Source organism: Pogona vitticeps, chromosome 5 (genome assembly GCF_051106095.1).
Source record: "Pogona vitticeps strain Pit_001003342236 chromosome 5, PviZW2.1, whole genome shotgun sequence".
In the NCBI taxonomy this organism is placed as follows: domain Eukaryota; kingdom Metazoa; phylum Chordata; class Lepidosauria; order Squamata; family Agamidae; genus Pogona; species Pogona vitticeps.
In genome coordinates, this window is record NC_135787.1 from 53,236,202 (window position 1) to 53,259,177 (window position 22,976).

General features: G+C 44.4%; 2 protein-coding genes across 11 annotated transcripts in view; one reads left to right on the plus strand and one right to left on the minus strand.

The window, feature by feature from the left end:
- NEK1 (NIMA related kinase 1) overlaps positions 1-14,370 on the minus strand; it is a 61,031-nt gene extending 46,661 nt beyond the window's left edge. For 2 of the 7 annotated variants that reach the window (XM_073001461.2, XM_020805483.3), the window contains exons 1-4: positions 9,394-9,533; positions 1,923-2,070; positions 1,740-1,836; positions 141-238 (exon numbers count right to left, since the gene is read on the minus strand). In XM_073001461.2, the coding sequence (XP_072857562.2) occupies positions 141-238; positions 1,740-1,836; positions 1,923-2,039 (312 nt within the window). In that variant the 5' untranslated portion in view covers positions 2,040-2,070; positions 9,394-9,533. Of the gene's footprint in view, positions 1-140; positions 239-1,739; positions 1,837-1,922; positions 2,071-6,779; positions 6,925-9,393; positions 9,534-9,604; positions 9,721-14,233 lie in introns of those variants that run through there. The other 5 variants (XM_073001459.2, XM_078393865.1, XM_020805484.3 and 2 more) reach the window with 5 other exon arrangements.
- CLCN3 (chloride voltage-gated channel 3) overlaps positions 14,293-22,976 on the plus strand; it is a 64,572-nt gene continuing 55,888 nt past the window's right edge. For 2 of the 4 annotated variants that reach the window (XM_020805488.3, XM_078393867.1), the window contains exons 1-2: positions 14,293-14,418; positions 18,731-18,894. In XM_020805488.3, coding sequence (XP_020661147.1) covers positions 18,735-18,894 — 160 coding nt within the window. In that variant the 5' untranslated portion in view covers positions 14,293-14,418; positions 18,731-18,734. Of the gene's footprint in view, positions 14,482-18,730; positions 18,895-22,976 lie in introns of all 4 variants that reach the window. The other 2 variants (XM_020805487.3, XM_020805490.3) reach the window with 1 other exon arrangement.

Sequence of the window (22,976 nt, forward strand, 5' to 3'; positions counted from 1 at the left end):
GGAAGAAAGGCATGGTGCTTAAGACCGAAAAACCTTTGTTATCAAAGCCAGCTAGGTTTTGTAGATCCCAGTCCCAGAGAATCATCATGGTTATTAATGAAAACCAGACTGCCAAGCGCTACAGCCCTCAAGCCCATTACCTGATCTTCTGAAAACAAGACACCTTTTTGGGCATTAATTTTTTTAAATAGGTCTCCTCCTTCACAATAATCCATCACTATGAACAAGCAGCCACCTTCTGTAAACAAACAAAGAAAAATCCAAGTCTGTGAATATGACAAGTGTTTACTTACGCTGCAACATAGCAGTGAATTCCTTAATTTGTTTAGTTCAGAAACTGACAGGAGACACCAAAAATAGTGTATCTGCAGCCTGCTCCTAAATCTTATTTATACTGAAATGTTACTGATTAATGGCCAAAATCCAATTTGTCTAGTTCCATGGTACAAACCAGACAATATTATCATCCAGCAAAGGGAATAGTTAAGTTAAAGTAATTAAAAACCTCCTAACCTGTCTCTTGCAGATTCTTAGGCTCCCTTTTATCTTGGGGAAGCATCAGGAATGGGGTGGGGTGGGGGTGTCAGTCTTTAATAATCAAAAATTGCCACTGTATCACAACTGGCAGTAACAACACCTGTGCCAGCAATCTGGCACCAGTTTTTGACTATTACAGGCTCTCCTATCCCAAGGCTCCAAAAGGCTTCCTCAGAACAAAAGAGAGCCCTAGTGAGCCTTGGAACCTGAAAAGGAAGGGATAGAAAACTCCTAATTACTTTAAATTAAACTTTATTGACCCAAGATAATGACATTATCTGGATGCAAGCAGGACTTTGCCCAACATGACTTACTTCTCAGGAAACATGTATAGACTCATAGTGGTGGACACAAAATACTATCTAGAAAACATCTAATAGAGTTGTTATGCTAGTGCCAAATTACACTGTACTTACACATCACAAATTTCAGACTAGGCATAATGAGGAAATACAGCACAATTTCCAGTTACACATCTAATAGCACAATATCACAAAAACAAGTGCATGACTCCTTGCATCCCTGGAAAAAACAAGAGGACTTTAACACTTTACCATTTTCTTTGGCTAATGTTACTCAATATTCTCCCAATACGATTTTCTTGCTGTCATGGTGGATTGTTTTTGAGTTTAATTCACCATCGCCTTTGGAGGATTCCATTTTTTTCTCGTCATTTTTATAATTTGTGTGTTTTCTGTTGATGGATGGTATGTGAGTGGTTTATGGGTTTATTTGTTGTTAGTCACCCAGAATAGTAGTTTGCCACTAGATGGGCAGAATATAAATGTAATAAATAAATAAATAGTGGCCCAATTTGTGTTGCTTATTGTAGTAAATTCCACTAGAGTAGGCCATAAAATCAAGGGGATTTGGTCAGTCAGCTCCTCCATAAATTCCATTGATTCCAATGGGCCTACTCAAACTTTGACTTACCTTAACACAGTAAGTCATAGTTAGAGTAGGCCTATTTGAATCAATACAATTTGGTGAGGAGTTAACTCACCAAAATCTTCATTGAATCAGCCTACTCTAGTGCAATTTACTATGCTAAGCAACAGGATCTTGGTCATTGGATTTAATTCAAGGAAAGGCTATAATCGAGAGAATAAAACAACCTTAATCAGTTCAACCCCTTTAATCTAATAAATGGTTTTATGCCTCTATATATTTCTTCAAACTGCCATAGGATTTTTCAGCCTAACCTTCAAAGGATTCTCTGTACAAAACAATATTTGGATGCTTCATGTTTGCCAATACAGCTACTTCCCTTCTTGATTCTTCTCTCTCTTTATTTGACATCTAGGGGGAAACAAAGATAAATATTTTTTTGAAGAAATACATATAGAATTCTTGTAATTTTTAAAAACTGAATTAGAGAAGCTCACCTTCGATATATTGATCTCCTTAATAACATATTGCTTGCCATCTTCCTTTGATTTAACTAGAATTGCCTTTCCAAAAGATCCTTCACCAATCTTTTGCAACTTAGTGTATTTATCCATGATAACTTTTTAAGGCATCCTTATGCATGGGCTAGGGGAAAAATATATGTGTTAAAAACCAATGAACTTATTTTAGTACTTGTCAAATCAAGTCCTGTACTGCAAATTAGTTTCTGTTTTTTTTTTTAACACTTACAACATTTCAACAGTTCTTTTCATGACAAAGCCTCCCATGCTTCGACTAAGCTGTAGGCAGTCTGCACTACGTTCAACAGACATCATTGTAAGATTTGTTTTGGTTAAACACTGAAATGCTTATGCATTTTACTACCTAAAGACAGTTTCACATATTACACACCAAAGGGACAAATTACTCCATTGCTAATCAGAAAAGAAAATACTACATTTATTATTGTCCAGACAGACATGTAAATTGAACCTCTGTTGTGAGCCTGATGCATGTTTACCAGACATCCCAGTTAAACATACAGTATTCACAAGAGAGGATTAAAACCTTGTTAATGAAATGTACTTCCAGACAGAGATCTGCATTTTAGCAAAAATTAAAAAAATCAAAACTTTGGATTGCCTTAAAATTGATACCCCTCACTTATTATGGTCAAAGTGTAATAAGTGATCTAAGTGAACTACCCTGTTTCCCCGAAAATAAGTCCTAACCAGAAAATAAGCCCTAGTATTATTTTTCAGGATGCTCGTACTGTAAGCCCTATCCCAAAATAAGCCCTAGTTAAGTGAAACCCCGCCCTCCATTGTGCAGCAACCAGAAGAAGATGGCATGACTGTATTTGAATAAATGTAGATTGTTGTACATGACGGAAAAAAAGCATCTCCTAAAAATAAGCCCTAATGCTTTTTTTGGAGCAAAAATTAATATAAGGCCCTGTCTTATTTTCGGGGAAACACGGTATTTGGGGACACTGCAATTCAGTATTAGCATGGCTTAGGAAATGAAACTGTTGTGGAGTTCAGGATTCATCCTTCAGTCTCGAAAGACTATGGTGTCGTGCTCTGTATAGAGGACTTGGAACAGCGTCTAGTGTGGCTGAGAAGACCAATTCGAGAGTGACAATCCTTTCCACACTGAAGACAAATCCAGTCTGTACCCTGTCCGGCTCCCTGATTTTGCTGCTTTCGTGACTGGCTCTTTGCCTCGGCCTGCTAAATGCAAGTTTACTCATTTATTAACTGATTTTTTAATATGTCCCATCTTTCTTCCAATAAAGGATTTCAAGGTGCTTTACTGAATATAAGACAAATGTAGCTAAATTTAGAATAAAGTACAATACTGTATTAGAAAACAATTAAACATATTGGTTGAAATCCTGTTGCTGTAACTTATACTGGATAATGATATCATCATGAGCAGAATTTTTTTGAGAAACTGACTCCTCTCATGAAGCTCCCATGGCTGCCCTTATTTTATTTATTTATTTATTAAATTTATACCCCATCTAAACCAAAGTCTACACTAGGCAGCTAACAATAAAAAAATAGAATTAAAAAAAAAACAACAACAATAGTAATGTAGTTCAAGATGATGATAAGAAAAAAAATTCAAGCGATGACAGGAGGGAAAGCCTGCCTAAAGAGTCAGGTCTGTATTCACTGTATTTGAATATAGCAGTCTGCTCTGAAAAACACCCAGCAAGGGAGCCAGACAGATCTCTGGGGGCAGACTGTTCCAAAGGCGAGGAGCTACTGCCAAGAAAGCCTGGTTTCTTGTTTTTTCTCTCCGGGCCTTCCTCAGCAGGCCCCTCAGCTTCCTTTCCTGGCTAGAATGAGTGGTTTGGGTAGATCTAGGTGGGAGGAGGCATTCCGCTAGATATCGAGGTCCTAAACCGTTTAGGGCTTTATATGTCATCATTCACTTTGAAATCAATGCGGAAACGAACGGGCAGCCAATGCAAGGCAGCCAGAGTGTTGGAAATATGCTGATATTTTCTCACCCAAGTGAGAAGTCTGACAACCACGTTCTGCACCATTTGAAGCTTCTGCATCAATCTCAAAGGTAGCCCCACGTAGAGTGCATTACAGTGGTCTAATCTCGAGATTACAAGCGCATGGACCAGAGTGGTGAGTGCCCCAACATCAAGATAGGGATGCATCTGGACAATCCGCCACAGATGGAAATAGGCAGAGTGGACCACTGACACCACCTGGGTTTCCATGGTGAGTGCCAGATCCAGACAGACCCTCCAAGCTGCGAACTTCACTCTTTGCAGTGAAAGTCACTCCGCCAAAAGACAAGGAGTTTCCCAAACCACCAATGGAGGGGCCACCCACCCTCAGGACTTCCACCTTGTCCGGGTTCAGCCTCAGTCCATTCTTCTGCACCCATTGCAGTACAGCCTCCAGGAAGTGCTGAAGGGACGGAACAGCATCCAGTGTGGTTGGGGAAAAGGAGATGTAGAGCTGGGTGTCATCAGTGTACTGATGACATGAAGCCCCACACCGCCTGATGACCCCACCCAGTGGCCTCATGTAGATATTAAATAGCATTCGGGAGATAATTGAGCCCTACGGAACCCCACAATTGAGGCTCCATGGGGCCAAAACACTCTCCCCAAGCTGTACTCTCTGAGGACAGTCCTCCAAGAAGGATTGGAGCCAGGCAAGCGCCAGACCACTGATTCCCAGCTCAGAGAGCCTCCCCAAGAGGATACCATGGTCGACGGTATCAAAGACGGCTGAGATATCGAGGAGGACCAACAAAGACATTTTGCTCGTCAGCCTCTCTCAGCAGGCCATCAAACAGGTTGACCAATGCCGTTTCTGTATTGTGGTGTGGCCTGAAGCCTGACTGCAATGGATCCAGGACATTGGTTTCATCCAAAAGAGCCTAGAGCTGGTCAGCCAGCACCCTCTCTACCACTTTGCTAAGGAAAGAAACATTGGCAATGGGTCTATAATTGCCAATGTTGTCCGCTGCCAAACTTGGTTTCTTCCTTATGGGCCTAATGAGTGTTTCCTGGAGACCCATTAATTATTGCTGCGGCCCATTTGGTTGTTATAGGCCTGGCTGCTTTGATTAGCCAGCCTGGCAAGGGTCAAGTGAGGAGATGATGGCACAACAGTGGTCAAGCACTTTGTCCACCATATCTGGCATCACAGGCTGAGAGATCTCATCGGGCAAGGCGGAGTGCTGGACGTCTTTGCTCGATCTACTGTGTTCAAAACAGGAGAGAGCTCCCGGGGGATGGCCTCCACTTTAGTTTTAAAATGCTGCAAATTGGTCAGGTGAAATACTAGTAGGAGGCCCATCACTTAGACCAATTCTGGATAGATCGTGAACTATATGGAAAAGTTCCGCCTGCTGATTTGAAGCTTCGCTTATCCGGACAGCAAAGTGAGCTTGACTGGTAGCCCTCACCTTAGTAAGGTAGTGGTTAGTCACAATCCTAACAGCTTTCCGATTATAATTTGTTGGGTTCCATCTCCAAATGCACTCCAGCCTTCTCCTGTTTGGCTTCATAGCTAACAGTCCCTGGTTAAACCAGGGAGCTGGCCGAGCTCTGCAATGGAGAGGATGTTTAGGAGCGATTGTGTCAACAGCCCTGGTGGCGGCAGCAAGCCAGCCATCAACCAGAGTCTTGCCAGGAGCGCCAGTCAGATCAGCCAGAATCCCTCTCATGGAATCTTGGAATCCTATAGGATCCAGTAACCATCAAGGGCAGACCATTAAAATAGGTCTTTACTCCCTGCGGAGAGGGAGAGCCACTGAGAGGTTATATTTTAATTGGGTGGTGATCTGACCATGACAAGGGAACTGACACAAGGTCAGTTACTACCAGACCACATTCACTCCACGCAGTGGAGAACACCAGGTCTAGCATGTGACTACCCACGTGGGTGGGGTTGTTAACATGTTGGGACACGTCCAAGGAAGCCATGGTTTCCAAGAACTCAAGAGCCAGACAGGAAACCTCTGCCTCTGCATGGATGTTGAAATCACACAAGACCAAAAACCTTGGCGAGTCCAACAGTGCTGCGGAGACAAAGTCCGCCAGCTCCAATAAGGAAATAGCTGGGTCGCGGAGAGTGCGGTAACCCAGCAAGATCCCAGTATCATCCCTGGCCCCAATAGACACGTGCAGGGCCTCCAGATCTGGCTTCACCACCGTAGAGTGCCTAACAACCTCCAGAGTGTTTCTATAAACAATGGCTTCTCCCCCTCCCCCCACCCCTCCAGTCTACCCTGGTGCTAGACTGCATAACTGGGAGGACAGGCAAGAGTGAGGGGAACACTCCCTTTCCCGCCCATCTAAGTTTCGGTTATGCATGCCAGGTTTGCATCCTCCTCCAGAATAAGGTCTTGGATAATCTGGGATTTGCTAGATACAGACCTGGCACTCAACAGCACCAGAGTGGAGGGATGGCTGATCTGACTATCTTGAGACTGACGGTTGGTCATAGTTCATCGTTCTTCTGAAATGAGTAGGAACCATGCGATCGCTATACCTCCCTCTACCCGTAATCACTTGGATGTTCAAAGGACCCCCACGGGGGGGGGGGGGAAGCCTTCCACTCCATGTCAAACAAAAGAAAAAGACCAAAAAATACCACATTCATAAAAGTAAAAAATACAGTGGTAACAAGGTTAAAAATGTTAATCCAAACCATAACATAAAAATACACATTTATATTAAACAATAATCAAATTAAACAACTTAAAAATTAAAACTTTAAAAAGAAAGGGAATACAGTCCCCCCAGACCACCCCGTCATACCCAGATAATAAAGCAACAGAGAAAGAAAAAACAAAACAAACAACAACATTACCCTGTAATTCCTTTCATCATTGGAAAACTGTGGTGTGTGGGGGGCAGGAGAGGGAAGTTTTTAATTACCAAGAATCACTACTGCTGCTGATGTCATTAACCTTACATGGCATATGTTACTGGAACAGGATTTCAGTTATCTGCATCTTAAAATAAGACGAGTAAAAACCATTTAAAACAATTTGAAAATACATTTTAAAAAGTACAACATTCCTCATTAAAGACCCTTTCATTGACAGCTTGAAGACAGAGATCTTTGCTTGCACAACAGCAAAGTGGGGCAGTTCAGCCTTCAATCAGAATCATAGAATAATGTGGGAAGGGTCCTATAAGGCCATCAAATCCATCCTCCTGCTCAATGCACATATCTAAACCAAGGAGTGTTACAACCTGGGGCAGCAAAAATAAAAAAAACACAATAATTTTAAAAAAGCTCTCTCATGTTTTCACCAGACATGAAGGGGGTGGGACCAAAAGAAAGGTCTCCCTGAAAATATTAAAATGTATGACACCTCATATGTTGAAATGCAGTCCTTTAGAAAGCTTGGACCCAAATCATTTAGGGCTTTATGGGTTAGAATCAGTACTTTCCATTGGGTCAGGAAATAGAACAGTAGCCAATGAAGCTGTTGTAACAAGTGGTTTTGTTTCTTTCTGTAACCAGCTCCTGTCAGCAGTCCAGTTACAGCATCTAGGACCAGCTGAAGTCTCTGAACAATTTCTGAAGGCCATCCCATGACAAATGCAACACTTTAATCCAGCTGGGATGTAACTAAAGCATCAGTCACTGGCGAGGTCAAGCATTTCAAGGATTGAAATGGTGATACATTAGTTTTAGCCAGAGGTCTTCAAACTTTTCACTGTGTGAGCCACATAATCTATTTTCCACATATTTGAGGAAATGGATCACACGCACACACCTGCCCCCGCGCACACACTGGATAAAAAGGCAAGGTGGTTGGTTGTGGCCTGCGGGCTGTACTTTGGAGACCCCTGGTTTTAATTGTGCAAATGAACTCCTAGCCATTAGCAAGACCTGGGTCCACAGATACTAGCAAAGTTTTGAGAGACTTTTCTCTCTTGAAAAGTCTAGGACAGTTATAAAATAATGCCTCCAAGACCCATCTCAGAAGGATATTATGGTCACGAGCTTGAAAGACAGAGACAGGTCCAAAAAAATCATACCCTCTCCCTGACCACCAAGGTGACCAAAGTTATCTTTGTTCCACAAATAGGCTGGATGACAAATTGAAATGGATTGAGATAATCCATCTCATTCAACAACCCCTGAACCTGAAGATTTCTCTGGCTAATATTTATTTATTTATCACTTTTATGTACCAGCCATCTAGTAGCAAGCCACTACTCTGGGCATTTCACAGCGAGTAAAAGAACTGCCAGTCCACCCAACTCCAATCAAAAGCAAACAGATAATACAAGCAACGGAAAAGCACTCCCCCCACCTCATGGCAACAGCTAACAAAGACAAAGTTTAAACAAGCATGCCAGAACTGGGATGATATGGTTGTCAACAAATCTAGCATAGGGGGAGAAAATTCTTAAAGACCTCTTTTAAAAGGTTTTTAACAAATTTTCCAAAGGGAAAATTAAAGGGAAGGAAGCCCAGCAGTTATCCATAGGCAAAGTGTTCCAAAGTGTCATGGCCACCATCAAGAAGGTCTGGTACCTAGTCACAGTTTTCCTGGCTTCCCTTTGGGGAGGAACAGGTGGTGTAAGTAGAATATCTAAAGGAGAAACGCTCTGCCAGGTATCAATATTCCAAATCATTAAGGGACTTATGACTCATTATTAACACTTTTCATTTGGCACAAAAGCAGATGGGGAACCAATGCAGGTGTGTCAGGATTGGGGAGATGTGGTCATTATTTCAATGCCCCTGAAACCAAACTGGCCAACAGCATTTTGAACCTGCTGTAGTTTCCATGTTGTCTTAAAAAGCAGACCTATGTTGAGAGCATTGCAGTAATCAATCCTTGAGATTACCAATGCATGCAACCAGTGTAGTCAAGGATTTCCTGTCCAGATAGGGCCAAATGCTGTGACTAAGTAAAGTTAATAAATTGATAAGTAAAGCTTTAGTATGAAAAGTGAGTAACTTCTCACAGTCATCTCAGAGCAAAAGCCTGCTTCAATGCAAACCACCTTGAGTTATACCATACACTATGGTGACCACACACCTGCCACAATTGGTGCACCCCAGTCCTTTGCTTCACCCTCTTTTAAGGAGAGTTGCTCCAGGGAAGACAAAGCAAACTTCTTCCCAGCACCAGACAAGCTGATAAAGCAGAAGTGAGGTTGCATTTTTAATTCTTCTTTATTAAACAGCTTCTACCCCGTGGCAATTACTCCGCTGTCTCCTACCGCGAATTTAACCAGCTGCTGCTAAGAATGCTTCGGGGCGCCCCAAGAGGCAGGATGAGCTCAGGTTTTATTTTATTTTCAGACCCTCTCTATCAGGCAAACTTTAGCCCAGAAGGATGAAGGTTCACCCCCCCCCATCCTCACCCCCACACGACCACTGCGGCCCGGCCTTGACACACCCATCCCTGCAGCAGTTGTGGCGGGACCCAGGCACAAAAAGCGAGGTAACTTACGAGGCAAGAGCCGCGAGAGCAACACCAACCGCGGGAGGCAACGCGAACCGAGGGCGGCGGGCCGCCAGCGGAGCAGAGGCTCCCCAGAGGTGCTTCGCGCCCGCCCCTTCCCGGCAATGCAAAGACTGGGCCACCCCGCTCGACCCCCCCAAAAAAACCTCTCCCTCTCCCTTCTCCAGCAGTTCCAACCGAGCCCAGGGTTCTGACCCACCCCTTCGGCGTTGCTATTGGACGGTGCCCTGGCAACGTCACTTGCTATTGGGTGAAATTGGGACCTCAAGGTTCGGATGCGCCAGATAAGGAGCGCCGTAGGGTTTTGCTTATAGCTTCTCCCTGGCAACGCGGGAGCGAAAGGCCACGTGACTTAAGTGAGAAGCGTGCGGGAGGGGAACGTGCATTCCGGGAGAGAACAAAAGAGGATGCAATGCGTGTTGATCGCGAGAGTGGCTTTGCTCTTTCTAATGCTCGTGATATACGAGTCAGGAAAACCACCGTCGCTCTCCGAACGTTCTTTGAATTACCTTCTTCCTTTTCCTCTCACCTGCCGGATCATAGAGTGGGAGAGATGGAGAGGCAAGAGCTGCAGTTCCCTTGGAGCAGTGGTTCCCAGCCTTAGTTCCGCAAATGTTCTTGGACCACAATTCCTAAAAATCCTACCCCAAGCACAGCTAGTAGTGAAGCCTTCTGGAAGTGTTATTAGTCCAAGAATATGTGGGGACCCAAGGTTGGGAACCACTGCTTGGGATAAGGCCCTATCATCTTAGTTTAGATTTCATTGTGGTTGTGCAGGAGGGACACGGAAAGGGGCACATTTCTCCACCCATTGGGCCGAACCAAATAGTCCATAGCAGTCACACTTGCACATTTCCACTAAAGATTTTGGACTGCAACTCCTAGCATTTCCAAAGCGGCACCGCATTTTTGTCAGATTGACATAATAGTATATTGCATTAGATTTTGTAATACCATTCTTTGCATTTATCAACGGAGAAAAATCTTTGAGGCTTCAATTTTGCGCCAATATTTTATGTGTGTGGACTCCTGAGAAAGTGTACGCTCTTTGAATATGAGAGACTCTAGGAGCTGTAAAAAGTGGTTGCATTTTTCTACCTGCGTTATACAGTACGCGTGATGTAGGTGCCCACAAAACAACTGCATCTAAGTTTCATCTCCGTAAAACGAAAGGCCTCATTAAGTTTAAAGTCATCTACGTATGGTTATTGGGTCCAAAGCCTCTAGAGACGTGAACTCGGGAATTTTTACCGCACACAAGCAAGCCCAAGAGGAGTAGAACCGGCTAGAACTGCTAACCTTACTCCCTTGTTTCTCTTCCAAAGACGAGGGAGCTACTCAAAGTTTAGCCAAGTACTATATGCGTCTAAAAACCCTATTCAAACTAGCCTTGAGAGCAATACACGCTTGACGCATCCACCTTGCTCCGTTTAACACGGCGATTTTGCGCAGAGCGAATTGGCAGAACTAGGTAAAGCGACTTCTTCATGGATTGCTGCCTTGTCGTGGCGAAGGGGCTTGAGTAACTCAGAGAAACTATGGGCTATGCCGTGCAGGGACACCCAAGACGGACAGGACATAGTGGAGAGTTCCGACTAAACGCAATCCACCTGGAGTAGGAAATGGCAAGCCACTCCAGTATCTTTGCCAAGAACGCCCCATGATCAGAAACAAAAGGCTAAAAGATATGACGCTGGAAGATGGGCCCCTCAGGTCGGAAGGCGTCCAACATGCTACTGAGGAAGAGCGGAGGACAAGTACAAGTAGCTCCAGAGCTAATGAAGTGGTTGGGCCAAAGCCGAAAGGACGCTCAGCTTTGGACGTGCCTGGAAGTGAAAGGAAAATCCAATGCTGCAAAGAAAAATACTGCATAGGAACCTGGAATGTAAGATCTATGAACCTTGGGAAGCTGGAGGTGGTCAAACAGGAGATGGCAAGAATAAACATCGACATCCTGGGCATCAGTGAACTAAAATGGACAGGAATGGGCGAATTCAGCTCAGATGATTATCATATCTACTATTGTGGACAAGAATCCCGTAGAAGGAATGGAGTAGCCCTCATAGTCAACAAAAGAGTGGGAAAAGCTGTAATGGGATACAATCTCAAAAATGATAGAATGATGTCAATACGAATCCAAGGCAGACCATTCAACATCACAATAATCCAAGTTTATGCACCAACCAGCATTGCTGAGGAGACTGAAATTGAACAATTCTATGAAGATTTACAACACCTTCTAGAACTGACACCAAAGAAAGATGTTCTTCTCATTCTAGGGGACTGGAATGCTAAAGTAGGGAGCCAAGAGATAAAAGGAACAACAGGGAAGTTTGGCCTTGGAGTTCAGAATGAAGCAGGACAAAGGCTAATAGAGTTTTGTCAAGAGAATAAGCTGGTCATCACAAACACTCTTTTCCAACAACACAAGAGGCGACTCTATACATGGAAATCACCAGATGGGCAATATCGAAATCAGATTGATTATATTCTCTGCAGCCAAAGATGGAGAAGCTCTATACAGTCAGCAAAAACAAGACCTGGAGCTGACTGCGGTTCTGATCATCAGCTTCTCATAGCAAAATTCAAGCTTAGACTGAAGAGATTAGGAAAAACCAATGGGCCACTCAGGTATAATCTAAACCAAATCCCTTATGAATACACAGTGGAAGTAAAGAACAGATTTAAGGAACTAGATTTGGTGGACAGAGTGCCTGAAGAACTTTGGATAGAGGCTTGTAACATTGTCCAGGAGGCAGCAACGAAAACCATCCCAAAGAAAAGGAAATGCAAGAAAGCAAAATGGCTGTCCAACGAGGCCTTAGAAATAGCAGAGAGGAGAAGGGAAGCAAAATGCAAGGGAGATAGGGAAAGTTACAGAAACTTGAATTCAGACTTCCAAAGAATAGCAAGGAGAGACAAGAGGGCCTTCTTAAATGAACAATGCAAAGAAATAGAGGAAGATAACAGAAAAGGAAAGACCAGAGATCTGTTCAGGAAAATTGGACATATTAGAGGAACATTTTGCGCAAAGATGAACATGATAAAAGACAAAAATGGGAGGGACCTAACAGAAGCAGAAGACGTCAAGAAGAGGTGGCAAGAATACACAGAGGAATTATATCAGAAAGATTTGGATATCCCGGACAACCCAGACAATGTAGTTGCTGACCTTGAGCCAGACATCCTGGAGAGCGAAGTCAAGTGGGCCTTAGAAAGCCTGGCTAACAACAAGGCCAGTGGAGGTGATGGCATTCCAGTTGAACTATTTAAAATCTTGAAAGATGATGCTGTTAAGGTGCTACATTCAATATGCCAGCAAGTTTGGAAAACTCAACAGTGGCCAGAGGATTGGAAAAGATCAGTCTACATCCCAATCCCAAAGAAAGGCAGTGCCAAAGAATGCTCCAACTACCGTACAATTGCACTCATTTCGCACGCTAGCAAGGTTATGCTCAAAATCCTACAAGGTAGGCTTCAGCAGTATGTGGACCGAGAACTCCCAGAAGTACAGGCTGGATTCCGAAGAGGCAGAGGAACTCGAGACCAAATTGCTAACTTACGCTGGATTATGGAAAAAGCCAGAGAGTTCCAGAAAAATATCTACTTCTGCTTCATTGACTATGCGAAAGCCTTTGACTGTGTGGACCACAGCAAACTATGGCAAGTTCTTAAAGAAATGGGAGTGCCTGACCACCTTATCCATCTCCTGAGAAACCTATATGTGGGACAGGAAGCAACAGTTAGAACTGGACATGGAACAACTGATTGGTTCAAAATTGGGAAAGGAGTACGACAAGGCTGTATATTGTCCCCCAGCTTATTTAACTTATATGCAGAATACATCATGCGGAAGGCTGGACTAGAAGAAACCCAAGCCGGAATTAAGATTGCCGGAAGAAATATCAACAACCTCCGATATGCAGATGATACCACTCTGATGGCAGAAAGTGAGGAGGAATTAAAGAACCTTGTAATGAGAGTGAAAGAGGAGAGTGCAAAAAACGGTCTGAAACTCAACATCAAAAAAACTAAGATCATGGCCACTGGTCCCATCACCTCCTGGGAAATAGAAGGGGAAGATATAGAGGCAGTGTCAAATTTTATCTTCCTGGGCTCCATGATCACTGCAGATGGAGACAGCAGCCCTGAAATTAAAAGGCGCCTTCTTCTTGGGAGGAAAGCAATGACAAATCTGGACAGCATCTTGAAAAGCAGAGACATCACCTTGCCAACAAAAGTCCGAATAGTCAAAGCTATGGTTTTTCCTGTCGTGATGTATGGAAGTGATGTATGGAAGTGAGAGCTGGACCATAAAGAAAGCAGACCGCCGAAGAATTGATGCCTTTGAATTGTGGTGCTGGAGGAGGCTCTTGAGAATCCCCTGGACTGCAAGGAGAACAAACCTATCAGTTCTAAAGGAAATCAACCCTGAGTGCTCACTGGAAGGACAGATCCTGAAGCTGAGGCTCCAGTACTTTGGCCATCTAATGAGAAGAAAAGACTCCCTGGAAAAGACCCTGATGTTGGGAAAGTGTGATGGCAAGAGGAGAAGGGGACGACCGAGGATGAGATGGCTGGACAGTGTCTGCGAAGCAACCAACATGAACCTGACACAACTCCGGGAGGCAGTAGAAGACAGGAGGGCCTGGCGTGCTCTGGTCCATGGGGTCACGAAGAGTCGGACACGACTAAACGACTAAACACACAGGTAAAGCGAGCGCCGCCCTGCGGGGAGGGGGGGAAAACCCATTCAGGCGCTAGGACCAAGCGCCGCGCCGCCTCATCGTCTGCCGCTGCGCCTGCGCGTTTGTTCTGCAACACTTACCGAGTCGTGGGAGGGCGGGGTTCCGTCATGGGATCTCTGGAGGTGGAGATTGATTGGCTGTCCGAATCTGACCTCGGAGACACTCGTGCTGCCTCTACGAAGTCCCGCCCCCCCCTTCGTTTTCGGCTCCTCCCTCTCCGCTGTCTCGGCAGGTTTCTCCGCCCGGCCCGGCGGGTGGAGAATGTGTGAGTCCCTCTCGGGGAGGGGAGGGGAGGAGAGGGAATCACCAGGCGGCGCCACACGGCCAGGTAGGAGGGGGGTGGACTTGGGCGAAGGTGCTTGGGCCGAGCCCGGGATGGGAAGCGAGCCGCGTTGCTCCCGCTCCCGGCGTGGGGGATGCGTCCAGGGGTGGGAATGCCACCAGGAGCGTGTCCGTGAGGGGCGGCTGCAGAGCTCTCGCCTCCGCCCGAGGCTTTCTGCCTGGTTCGGCTGCAGGAAGGGAGGGAGGGAGGCGGCGCGGGGGGGTACCTCGGAGGGCCCCGCGGCTGGCGGCTAGTGCGGAGAGAGGCGAGGCCGGGGCAGCGCCTGGGAGAGGATGCTGCTTTCCCGGCTTCCCTCAGTGTCTCTCCGGGCCAGGCGCGGAAAGCCAGAGATCGCTGCCCGCTGAGCGTTCACACGGCAGCGGATGTTGGCGATCGAGTCGTTTGTCTGTCAGGTGCCCTCCCCCCCCCCCCCCCCGAGACTCCTGGGTGTCTTTCCTGCAACAGACACAGCGACGCTCCTCTGGCAAACTTCTCTTTCTGGAAGGGCTTCTTCCTCACCTTCCTCTTCCTTTCCGAGGAAGCGGGGAAGGAAATAAGGATGATTGTACAACATCTTACTATGTTCCCAAGTACCTCAAGGAGGGAAGGACCGCCAGGCGGGCCTTCGTAGGTTGAACCTCCTTTCCGTACATCTCGTTTTTAGACTGTCTTAGGTCGTCCATCAAATGACCAAAATTGCAACCTTATGCACATTTAAAAAAAAAAACCAAGTATGCTCAATGGAGCACCGTGGGCTTTATTTTGAATGTGCATTGGGCGGTAGGGGGTTGTGATTAGTCGCACGGATGCTTGTTCCTAAACTATAAGACAGTCCCACCCGTTGAGATGGGCAGGCTTCAGACTTCTGGGCTCTACTGCTCTTTTTAATCTATAGTCTCAAGAAGATGTCCAGGCCTTGACGCAAAATACATTTAATGAAGATTAAAAAAAATACGAGCTCAGAAATCTGTTTTGGTTGTCAAAACTGAACAGAGTTCACACCACATTTGTTCTTGGTTACTTTCCATTTTTTTCATGAATATTATTTAGAGAGGCTGGAATCATGTTGTGGGTTTTTTTGTCTTTTTAAAAAAATTATTTAAAATTTTACAAGATAAAAACTAAAATAATGGTGGGGAGCACAATTATTTTAGTTTCTGGAATCATTTTGTCGCTGTTCATTTGAAAAAGCTGGGAGCAAGAAATCTGTGTGTGTTGCAGACCCAGAGGTCTTACTAGTAAACCCAGATCTACTTTTTTCTGCTCCTAAGAATATTTAATGAGGAATTACTGCGCATCTTGGCAGATGTGCTGAGAGGATGTGGATGTGGAATTGCTTAAGCCTGGTTTTGCTCATCAGTTTTTTTGAACAGGTGATCTCCTATTTTAATTCTCTGGAGCATTTGCATCTTCCTAGTCCAAGGAAGATGCTAATACTCAAAAAAAATTTTTTAAAAATTATCTTGTCAATAAGGTACAGATCTCTACAAAGTGGCAGAAAAAGGGTTAAGCATTATTTCCTACTGTGATGTAGTTACAGTTGGAAAGAATTCTGTGAAGACTTCCAATTATCCTTCCATAGTTGTAGATTCCTTCAGAACATTTAGTAATGTATTGTGTAAAGTGTGCAGAAGATGTAAATTTCCATGAGAGTTCTTCCATGGTTTTTGAAGGGTCATATAACATTCTTCACATGAACTGTAACTATGCATAAGTATCGTATTTGCCGGCGTACAAGATGACTTTTTGGGCCCAAAAAACATGCCTCCAAGTGAGGGGGTCGTCTTGTACGCCGGGTACACTGAATGACGCGGGGCCGCGCTGGCCGGGGAGGAAGGTAGGCGGGCATGCAGGTAGGCAGGCAGGCAGTCTGGATGGATGGAGGGAAGCACAGCCTGCCATGCCTGAGTGGCCAGAGCCCGCCGCTGGGCTTCCCGCTGCCCCGTGCCGCTGAGCCAGCCACGCGCTCGGTTGCCTGCCACCTGCCCGTTTTCCTCTTCCTCCTCCTGCCGCCGCCTACTCAGCCTCTTCCGCTCTTCCTCGCCCTCTTGCTGCCATGGCTGAGCCTCCGCCGGGCTGCCCGCTGCCCCGTGCCGCTGAGCCCGCCGCTCGCTCGCCCGCCGCCCGCCCGTTTCCCTTTTCCTCCTCCTCCTCCTGCCGCCACCGGCTCAGCCTCTTCCGCTCTTCCTCGCACTCTCGCTGCCGTGCTTGAGCCGCCGCCGGGCTGCCCGCTGCCCCGTGCCGCTGAGCCCGCCGCTCGCTCGCCCGCCACCCACCCATTTCCCTTTTCCTCCTCCTCCTCCTCCTGCCGCCGCCGGCTCAGCCTCTTCCCCTCTTCCTCACACTCTCGCTGCCATGCCTGAACTGCCACCAGGCTGCCCGCTGCCCCGCGCCGCTGAGCCAGCGGCGCGCTTGCTCGCCCGCCACCCGCCCGTTCCACCTCTTCCTCCTCCTCCTGTTGGGGGGGGTCGTCTTATACGGCCGGCAAATACTGTAGAATTGAATATTTGATTGCAGTTTCATGATTCAAAGAGAAAACAAATGAATGCACCCTGAGGTGATGTCACTGAATGCGAATTATTTTAGGGCCCAAAGTGCAATAAATATTTTGCCAGATAAGATTTAGTGCTTCAGATAGTTGTTCCTATAACAATTTAGTCACTCTTTCATTCTTCTACAGTATTTTCATGAAGCTGTGTGACCTGTAATCCTAAACTGTTAACTATATTACTGTTAATTTTAAAAAATGGTAAAATATTGATGTCAGCCTTAGTCGTTATTTAGAAATGAATGTTTGATTTCAATAAAACTTTGATGCTGGCATTTGTAGGATTATTACTGTGATACATAGTTTCACATATGTTTTGGGATTTCTTCTATATTAGCAGTATAGCTTATGTGCTTTTATTATTTACAGTAATTTTAATATTGCATTACCTTGTCAATAAAGTATTGGGAAATAGTGGAAGTTCTGTTGGTAACATAATATAACTTGTCAGTACAGAATACAGTGGTACCTCAGCTTACGAACATCTCCACTTACGAACATTTCGAGTTACGAACGGCTCTGTTCACAAAATGTTGCTTTGACTTGTGAACGGAGCCTCGACTTGCAAATGAAAAAAAATCTTTCCTGCCCTTTTTTTGACCTAAGTTCATCTTTGGTCAAAAGAAGAAAAAATTAAAAAATTCTCCCCCTAGTGGTAGAGTATGGATTAACCGGCTTTGCATTAGTTCCTATGGGAAGTAATGCCTCTACTTGCGAACAGCGCCTTGACATAAGAATGAAAAACAACCGGTATGGATTAAATGGTATACAGTGCATTCCTATGGGAAATGGTGCTTCAACTTACGAATTTTTCAACGTACAAATGCCGTTCCAATACAGATTACGTTTGTAAGTTGGGGTACCACTGTATAGACTTAAGAAAAACTGACTCTGTACAGTCGACCCTCGACTTACAGACAGCTCGACTTACAGACTTTTCTAGTTACAGACTTCTCTGGCTGCAAAATTTAGATTCGACTTGCAGCCAGAGAATCGACTTACAGACCAGAAAAAACCAAAATGGAATAAAAATAGAATAAAAACCACTGGTTATGGGATTAATCTGTTTTCAGTGCATTGTAGGTCAATGGAGATTCGACTTACAGACTTTTCGACTTGCAGCCACCATTCCAATACGGATTAATTCCTTAAGTAGAGGGTCCATTGTACTTTCTTGTGGAGAAAATAAAAATATTTCTGCTTAGCATTTTGGATTAGAGGTAGATACATTTTTGGCCTTTGAAAGTGATTGAAGTCTAGTCTTGTACCTATTTACTTAGGACCAAATCTCATTGAGTTCACTCACATTTATTACCAAATAAATAGATGGACTGGAATTTAGACTGATGAACATTACAGAGTGAAATAAACTGGAGTGAGGCAAGGTGTGGCATATTTAAAGAGATTTGGATTTCAGCTCTCATGAGCCCAACTAACATGGGTGTGCATGGTTGCAAAAGCCTAATTTAAATGTTCAAAATTAAAGGTAAACCAGAAGTCTGGAATGCCAGTTTTTGAATTAGAATAAGTGTCATTCTCTGCTGTCACTGTTGAAACACACTGTTTATGCAAGTTGCCCCTCCAGGGAGCTATCAGACTTTGTTATACTTTTAAAAAATAATTACATTCTTTTTTCTAATGAAAGTTGTATATTTTCAAAGTTGTATATTATAACTGAATTTATTCTTTTTTAACTTATAAAAACAGCTAAATGGAGTCTGAGCAGCTGTTCCATAGAGGTTATTACCGGAATAGCTACAACAGCATAACTAGTGCAAGCAGCGATGAAGAACTTTTAGATGGAGCAGGTGTCATCATGGATTTTCAGACCTCTGAAGATGATAATTTGTTAGATGGTGATGCATGTATTGGTAAGTCAGCAAATCACTGCTTGATGACCTTAAATCTACTTTTTTGACATTTTGGGGGATAGGCATTTTACAATACAGTGGTGCCTCTCAAGACGAATGCCTCGCGGGATGAAAAACCCGCAAGACGATTGTTTTTTGCGATCGCTGTGGTGCCTCGCAAGGCGGTTTCTTCCATGGCCATGCTTCGCAAGACTTTTTTTCCCCAAGACCGATGCCTCACAAGATGAATAAATTTCATTTGTCTTGCGAGGTTTCCATAGGGAACCTCGCAAGACTATTTTTTTGCAAGACAGCGCTTCTCATGGAATGAATTACATTCATCTTGCGAGGCACCACTGTATACACGTGATGTGGTATTGCAGCAGATCTTTTTTAGCACATGGACGTGATATGACTTATCAGCTCAACTTAGTTCATGGTTTACTTTGGTGGCTATGCCTTGGACTCGTGTGCTAGAATTTAAATTTCTATGGGTTCTTTTGATCACTATAGTTGAGTGACATCTCAACAAATTGGGGTTGGTGTAAATCATAGTTGGATTCCACACTCAAACTGAAACCGTATTTTGTATTATGGTTTCAGTTTTAAGGCAAATTATGCTTTGTGGTAAATACAGGTTTCTTCAAATCAGACCCAGCTGTAGATAGTCACAAACCAGGAAAAGATTGGAAGAGGAGCCATAAAAGCAAGGAGCATATGAGCCCAAGGTGTAACACTGGTAACAAAGCTGCAGTTTCAACCTAATGTCTGATTTAGATGAGATGTTTATTGTTAAAGTAATATTGACATGAATGGTGTTACTAGGAACAAGCATGCCTTAAGAAATAAATAAATTAACAGATTCATTCTTATTTGTGTGGGCTATCCATGATCAAATTGTCATTTTAATTTTATTAAGAATTTTTTTAAAAAAATTTGTACTTTCATTATTCGCTTTTATAAAACTAATTGTTGTATAGAACTTGTTGAAAGACTCTCAACCTAATGTTGTATTGTGTTACATTTTATGTCTATTGCAATATTGTTGGTCTCTACATTTATACACCATTGGAACTGGATGCTGTCTTCCATTATATATCAGCCTTATAGGAACCATGCCCATATGTACCACCCCCTCTCCAGGGCTTGTTCTGAATATGTTTAGTAGATGGTTACATGTTGAGACTGAGCATTTACCCCCTCCATTTCTTCTACTTGTAATGCATAGGTGACATAGGACGTATGCATTTAACTACGATAACATGTACATTTGATGTGTCTCTCTTTTTTGAACTGAGGGAACAGTTCTGGTTAGCCAAAATAACTGAAGGCTAGCCGATGACATTAGACCTGCTGAAGCAGGGCTGGATCCAAACCTCTCTCAGCCTAGCAATGTTAGAAATTACTGAAAATTACTTTTAATTTGTCCTCACATTGTGGTTGAGTCCTTCAGCGAAAGGCAATTTGGATCTCAAATCCTTTTCATCCCCCTCTGCATTGGCTGTTCTGTTACAGTGATGCCTCGCCTTACGGAATTAATCCATATTGGAACGGTGGCCGCAACTCGAAATTTTCGTTAAGTCGAAGCACCATTTCCCATAGGAATGCATTGAAAACCAATTAATCTGTTCTGGCGGAAGAAAAAAATGCAAAAAAAGAGAGAAAATAAACATAGCAAATCCCACACTGGGACTGCAAAAAACACACCAAAAACCAAAACAACACAGAAACATAACCCCCACAGCCCAAACCTACCCCCCAAAACCCACCCAGAATAGTTTTTAAAAAAAGAAAAAGCAGCACCTTACCAATCCGAAGCGTCCCAGGCTTCCACTGCTGCTGTGACCTCCACTGCTGGGTGGCTTTAGACTGGCTGGGGTGCTTCGACTGCTCGCCTCCCGGCTCGCCTCCCACTTACTCCGCGCCAGCCTCTGTGGGCTGATGGCAGGAAATTCAAATGGCGGAGGGCGGCGAGGAGCGAGCGGGAGGCAAGTGGCCGAAGAAACACAGCCAGCTCAAGACTCCCAGCGCTGGGCGACCGCTGCCTCCGCCACGGCCGGGAGTGAGCAGCTGAAGAAACCCAGTCAGCTCAAGCCTCCCGGTACTGGTTCACCACTGCCTCCGCGGTCACAGCGATGGGGAAGCCCGGGAGGCTGGGCCTCCCTTTTCCTAACCATTGGGACGAAGAAGCAGCCTCTTCACCACCAATGGTTAGTAAATTTAAATTTCCCACCCTTTTCCCCTGCCTTTTTTCTTTCATAAGTGGAAGCTCCGTCCTCAAGTCAAAGCAAAATTTTGTGGCCGGAGCTTTCCGTAAGTCCAAATTTTCATAAGTAGGGACATCTGTAAGTCGAGGCACCTCTGTATCTGATTTTAGATAGCACTACAGTTATGCCTGCAGATCCTTATGCCAACAGATCTTTGACTTTGGCCAGTACAAGGACACAGAAGGCTTTTGATTGGAGATGGGGGTATTTGTATATGAATATGCCCACATAGCTGAAGTTAATGAGGATCCGGCCCTTGAGGCTAGACAGTCCACCCACATGTCCACTGGCAGGGGCGGCCCTTCTCAACCTTCCAGTTGCTCCTGAGAGCCGCTCTCTTAGCCACTCCTGGCAGAAAGGGGGGGGGACAAGTCACCCTGCAAGGCTGCCGAGTGGCTAGCTGAGCGGCACTCCAGAGCAATTGGAAGGAAGAGAGGGACCGCTGGCGCTGGATGCATGAGTGGACGGTCTGCCCCCAGGGGCTGGACCCTTGTTAACTCCAGCTGCGTGGGGATATTCGTTTACGTATACAAATACCCCAATTTCTACTTCTGACCTTTCAAATCCCATGTGTCCATCACATATTTAAATTGGGGTTGTGCTGTAAGTGGCTAGAATGATATTTTCAGATGTTGTTGAGAAAGCTAAGTGAAAGAGAATATCCCACAGTTGGTAAAATCACGCACTGATAATGCCTGAGAACATTTAAGAAGAAAATAAGAAAGATAGGAACAATAACTTACAAATATTTAGGCTTGGGGAAACATGTTGACAGGTTATGGATACATTACAGGAAGAAAATGCTTAAGACTATTGTTGTTCAACCTTAAGAAAAGGGAAATCTAAAATGTGTCAGGTTGTTTAAGGGTGCAGTGGTTTTGGTTTTTTTTGTTCATATTTAGCATAACATATTTATTTGAGATAATGGAATAGTCCCTCAAGAAAAAGATATATTTTGGGGATTTTTAAGGAATCAATTGCTACCCCACTAGGAAATGCGACCCCACTAGGAAATATTTTTACAAACTCAAGATGGGGACTAAGGATCTCACTTTCCCTAGAAAAGTTAGGTGTTTTAGCTATGGTCTGAGCTTTATACCTAAATGAGGCAAATCAAATGAATTAGTGAGTCATCTCACCCTTTTGGTAGTTGTACACACTGCCAAGTTTAAATAATGGTGGTTTGCAAAACAAAGCTATCCTATATGTGAAATACACAAGTGTGATCATGCCGCTTGTCATCTACCTCCCTTTTCTCTGCTTTGTCCAAAGAAGAATTCATCACATCCAATTCTTCTAATAAAACCGGTTCATTGTTTAACATGGCTTCTTTGATTTTTTGGTCTTGTTTGTCATCATCCAACTTCAACAACAAATCATAAGTCTTTACATTATTAAAACTGGGTATCTCTTCGTGGTAAGACAACGGGGAATAACTGTTAACTTCTTGGGTCCATTTGGGTCTGGCACCCATCAACTCTGGTGTGCTTGCAGCCCACTTCAAGTTTGTAGATGGGATGTCGTAGTTGCCTGCAGTCCCCCATTTGTTGAGCCATGTATCTTTCTCTGTTGGGGTTTGAAGGGGCTGGGCCCACGGGACTTCTTGGGAATCACTATACATTTTTGCCTTTCACTCCTTTGTTCTTCTCTCTTCACCCACGCCCTATATTCCTTCCTTTGCTTTCGCTCCTCAGTCTCCCCCCAGTATGGTGGCTTTCTATACATTTGTTGCCTCCATTCCCTTTAGGCATACTCACCTTGAACTCTACACTCTTGTCCAAGGATCTTCCTGGATCAACTCTGCTAGCTCTTCCTTTTTCTCTCCTTTCTCCTCTC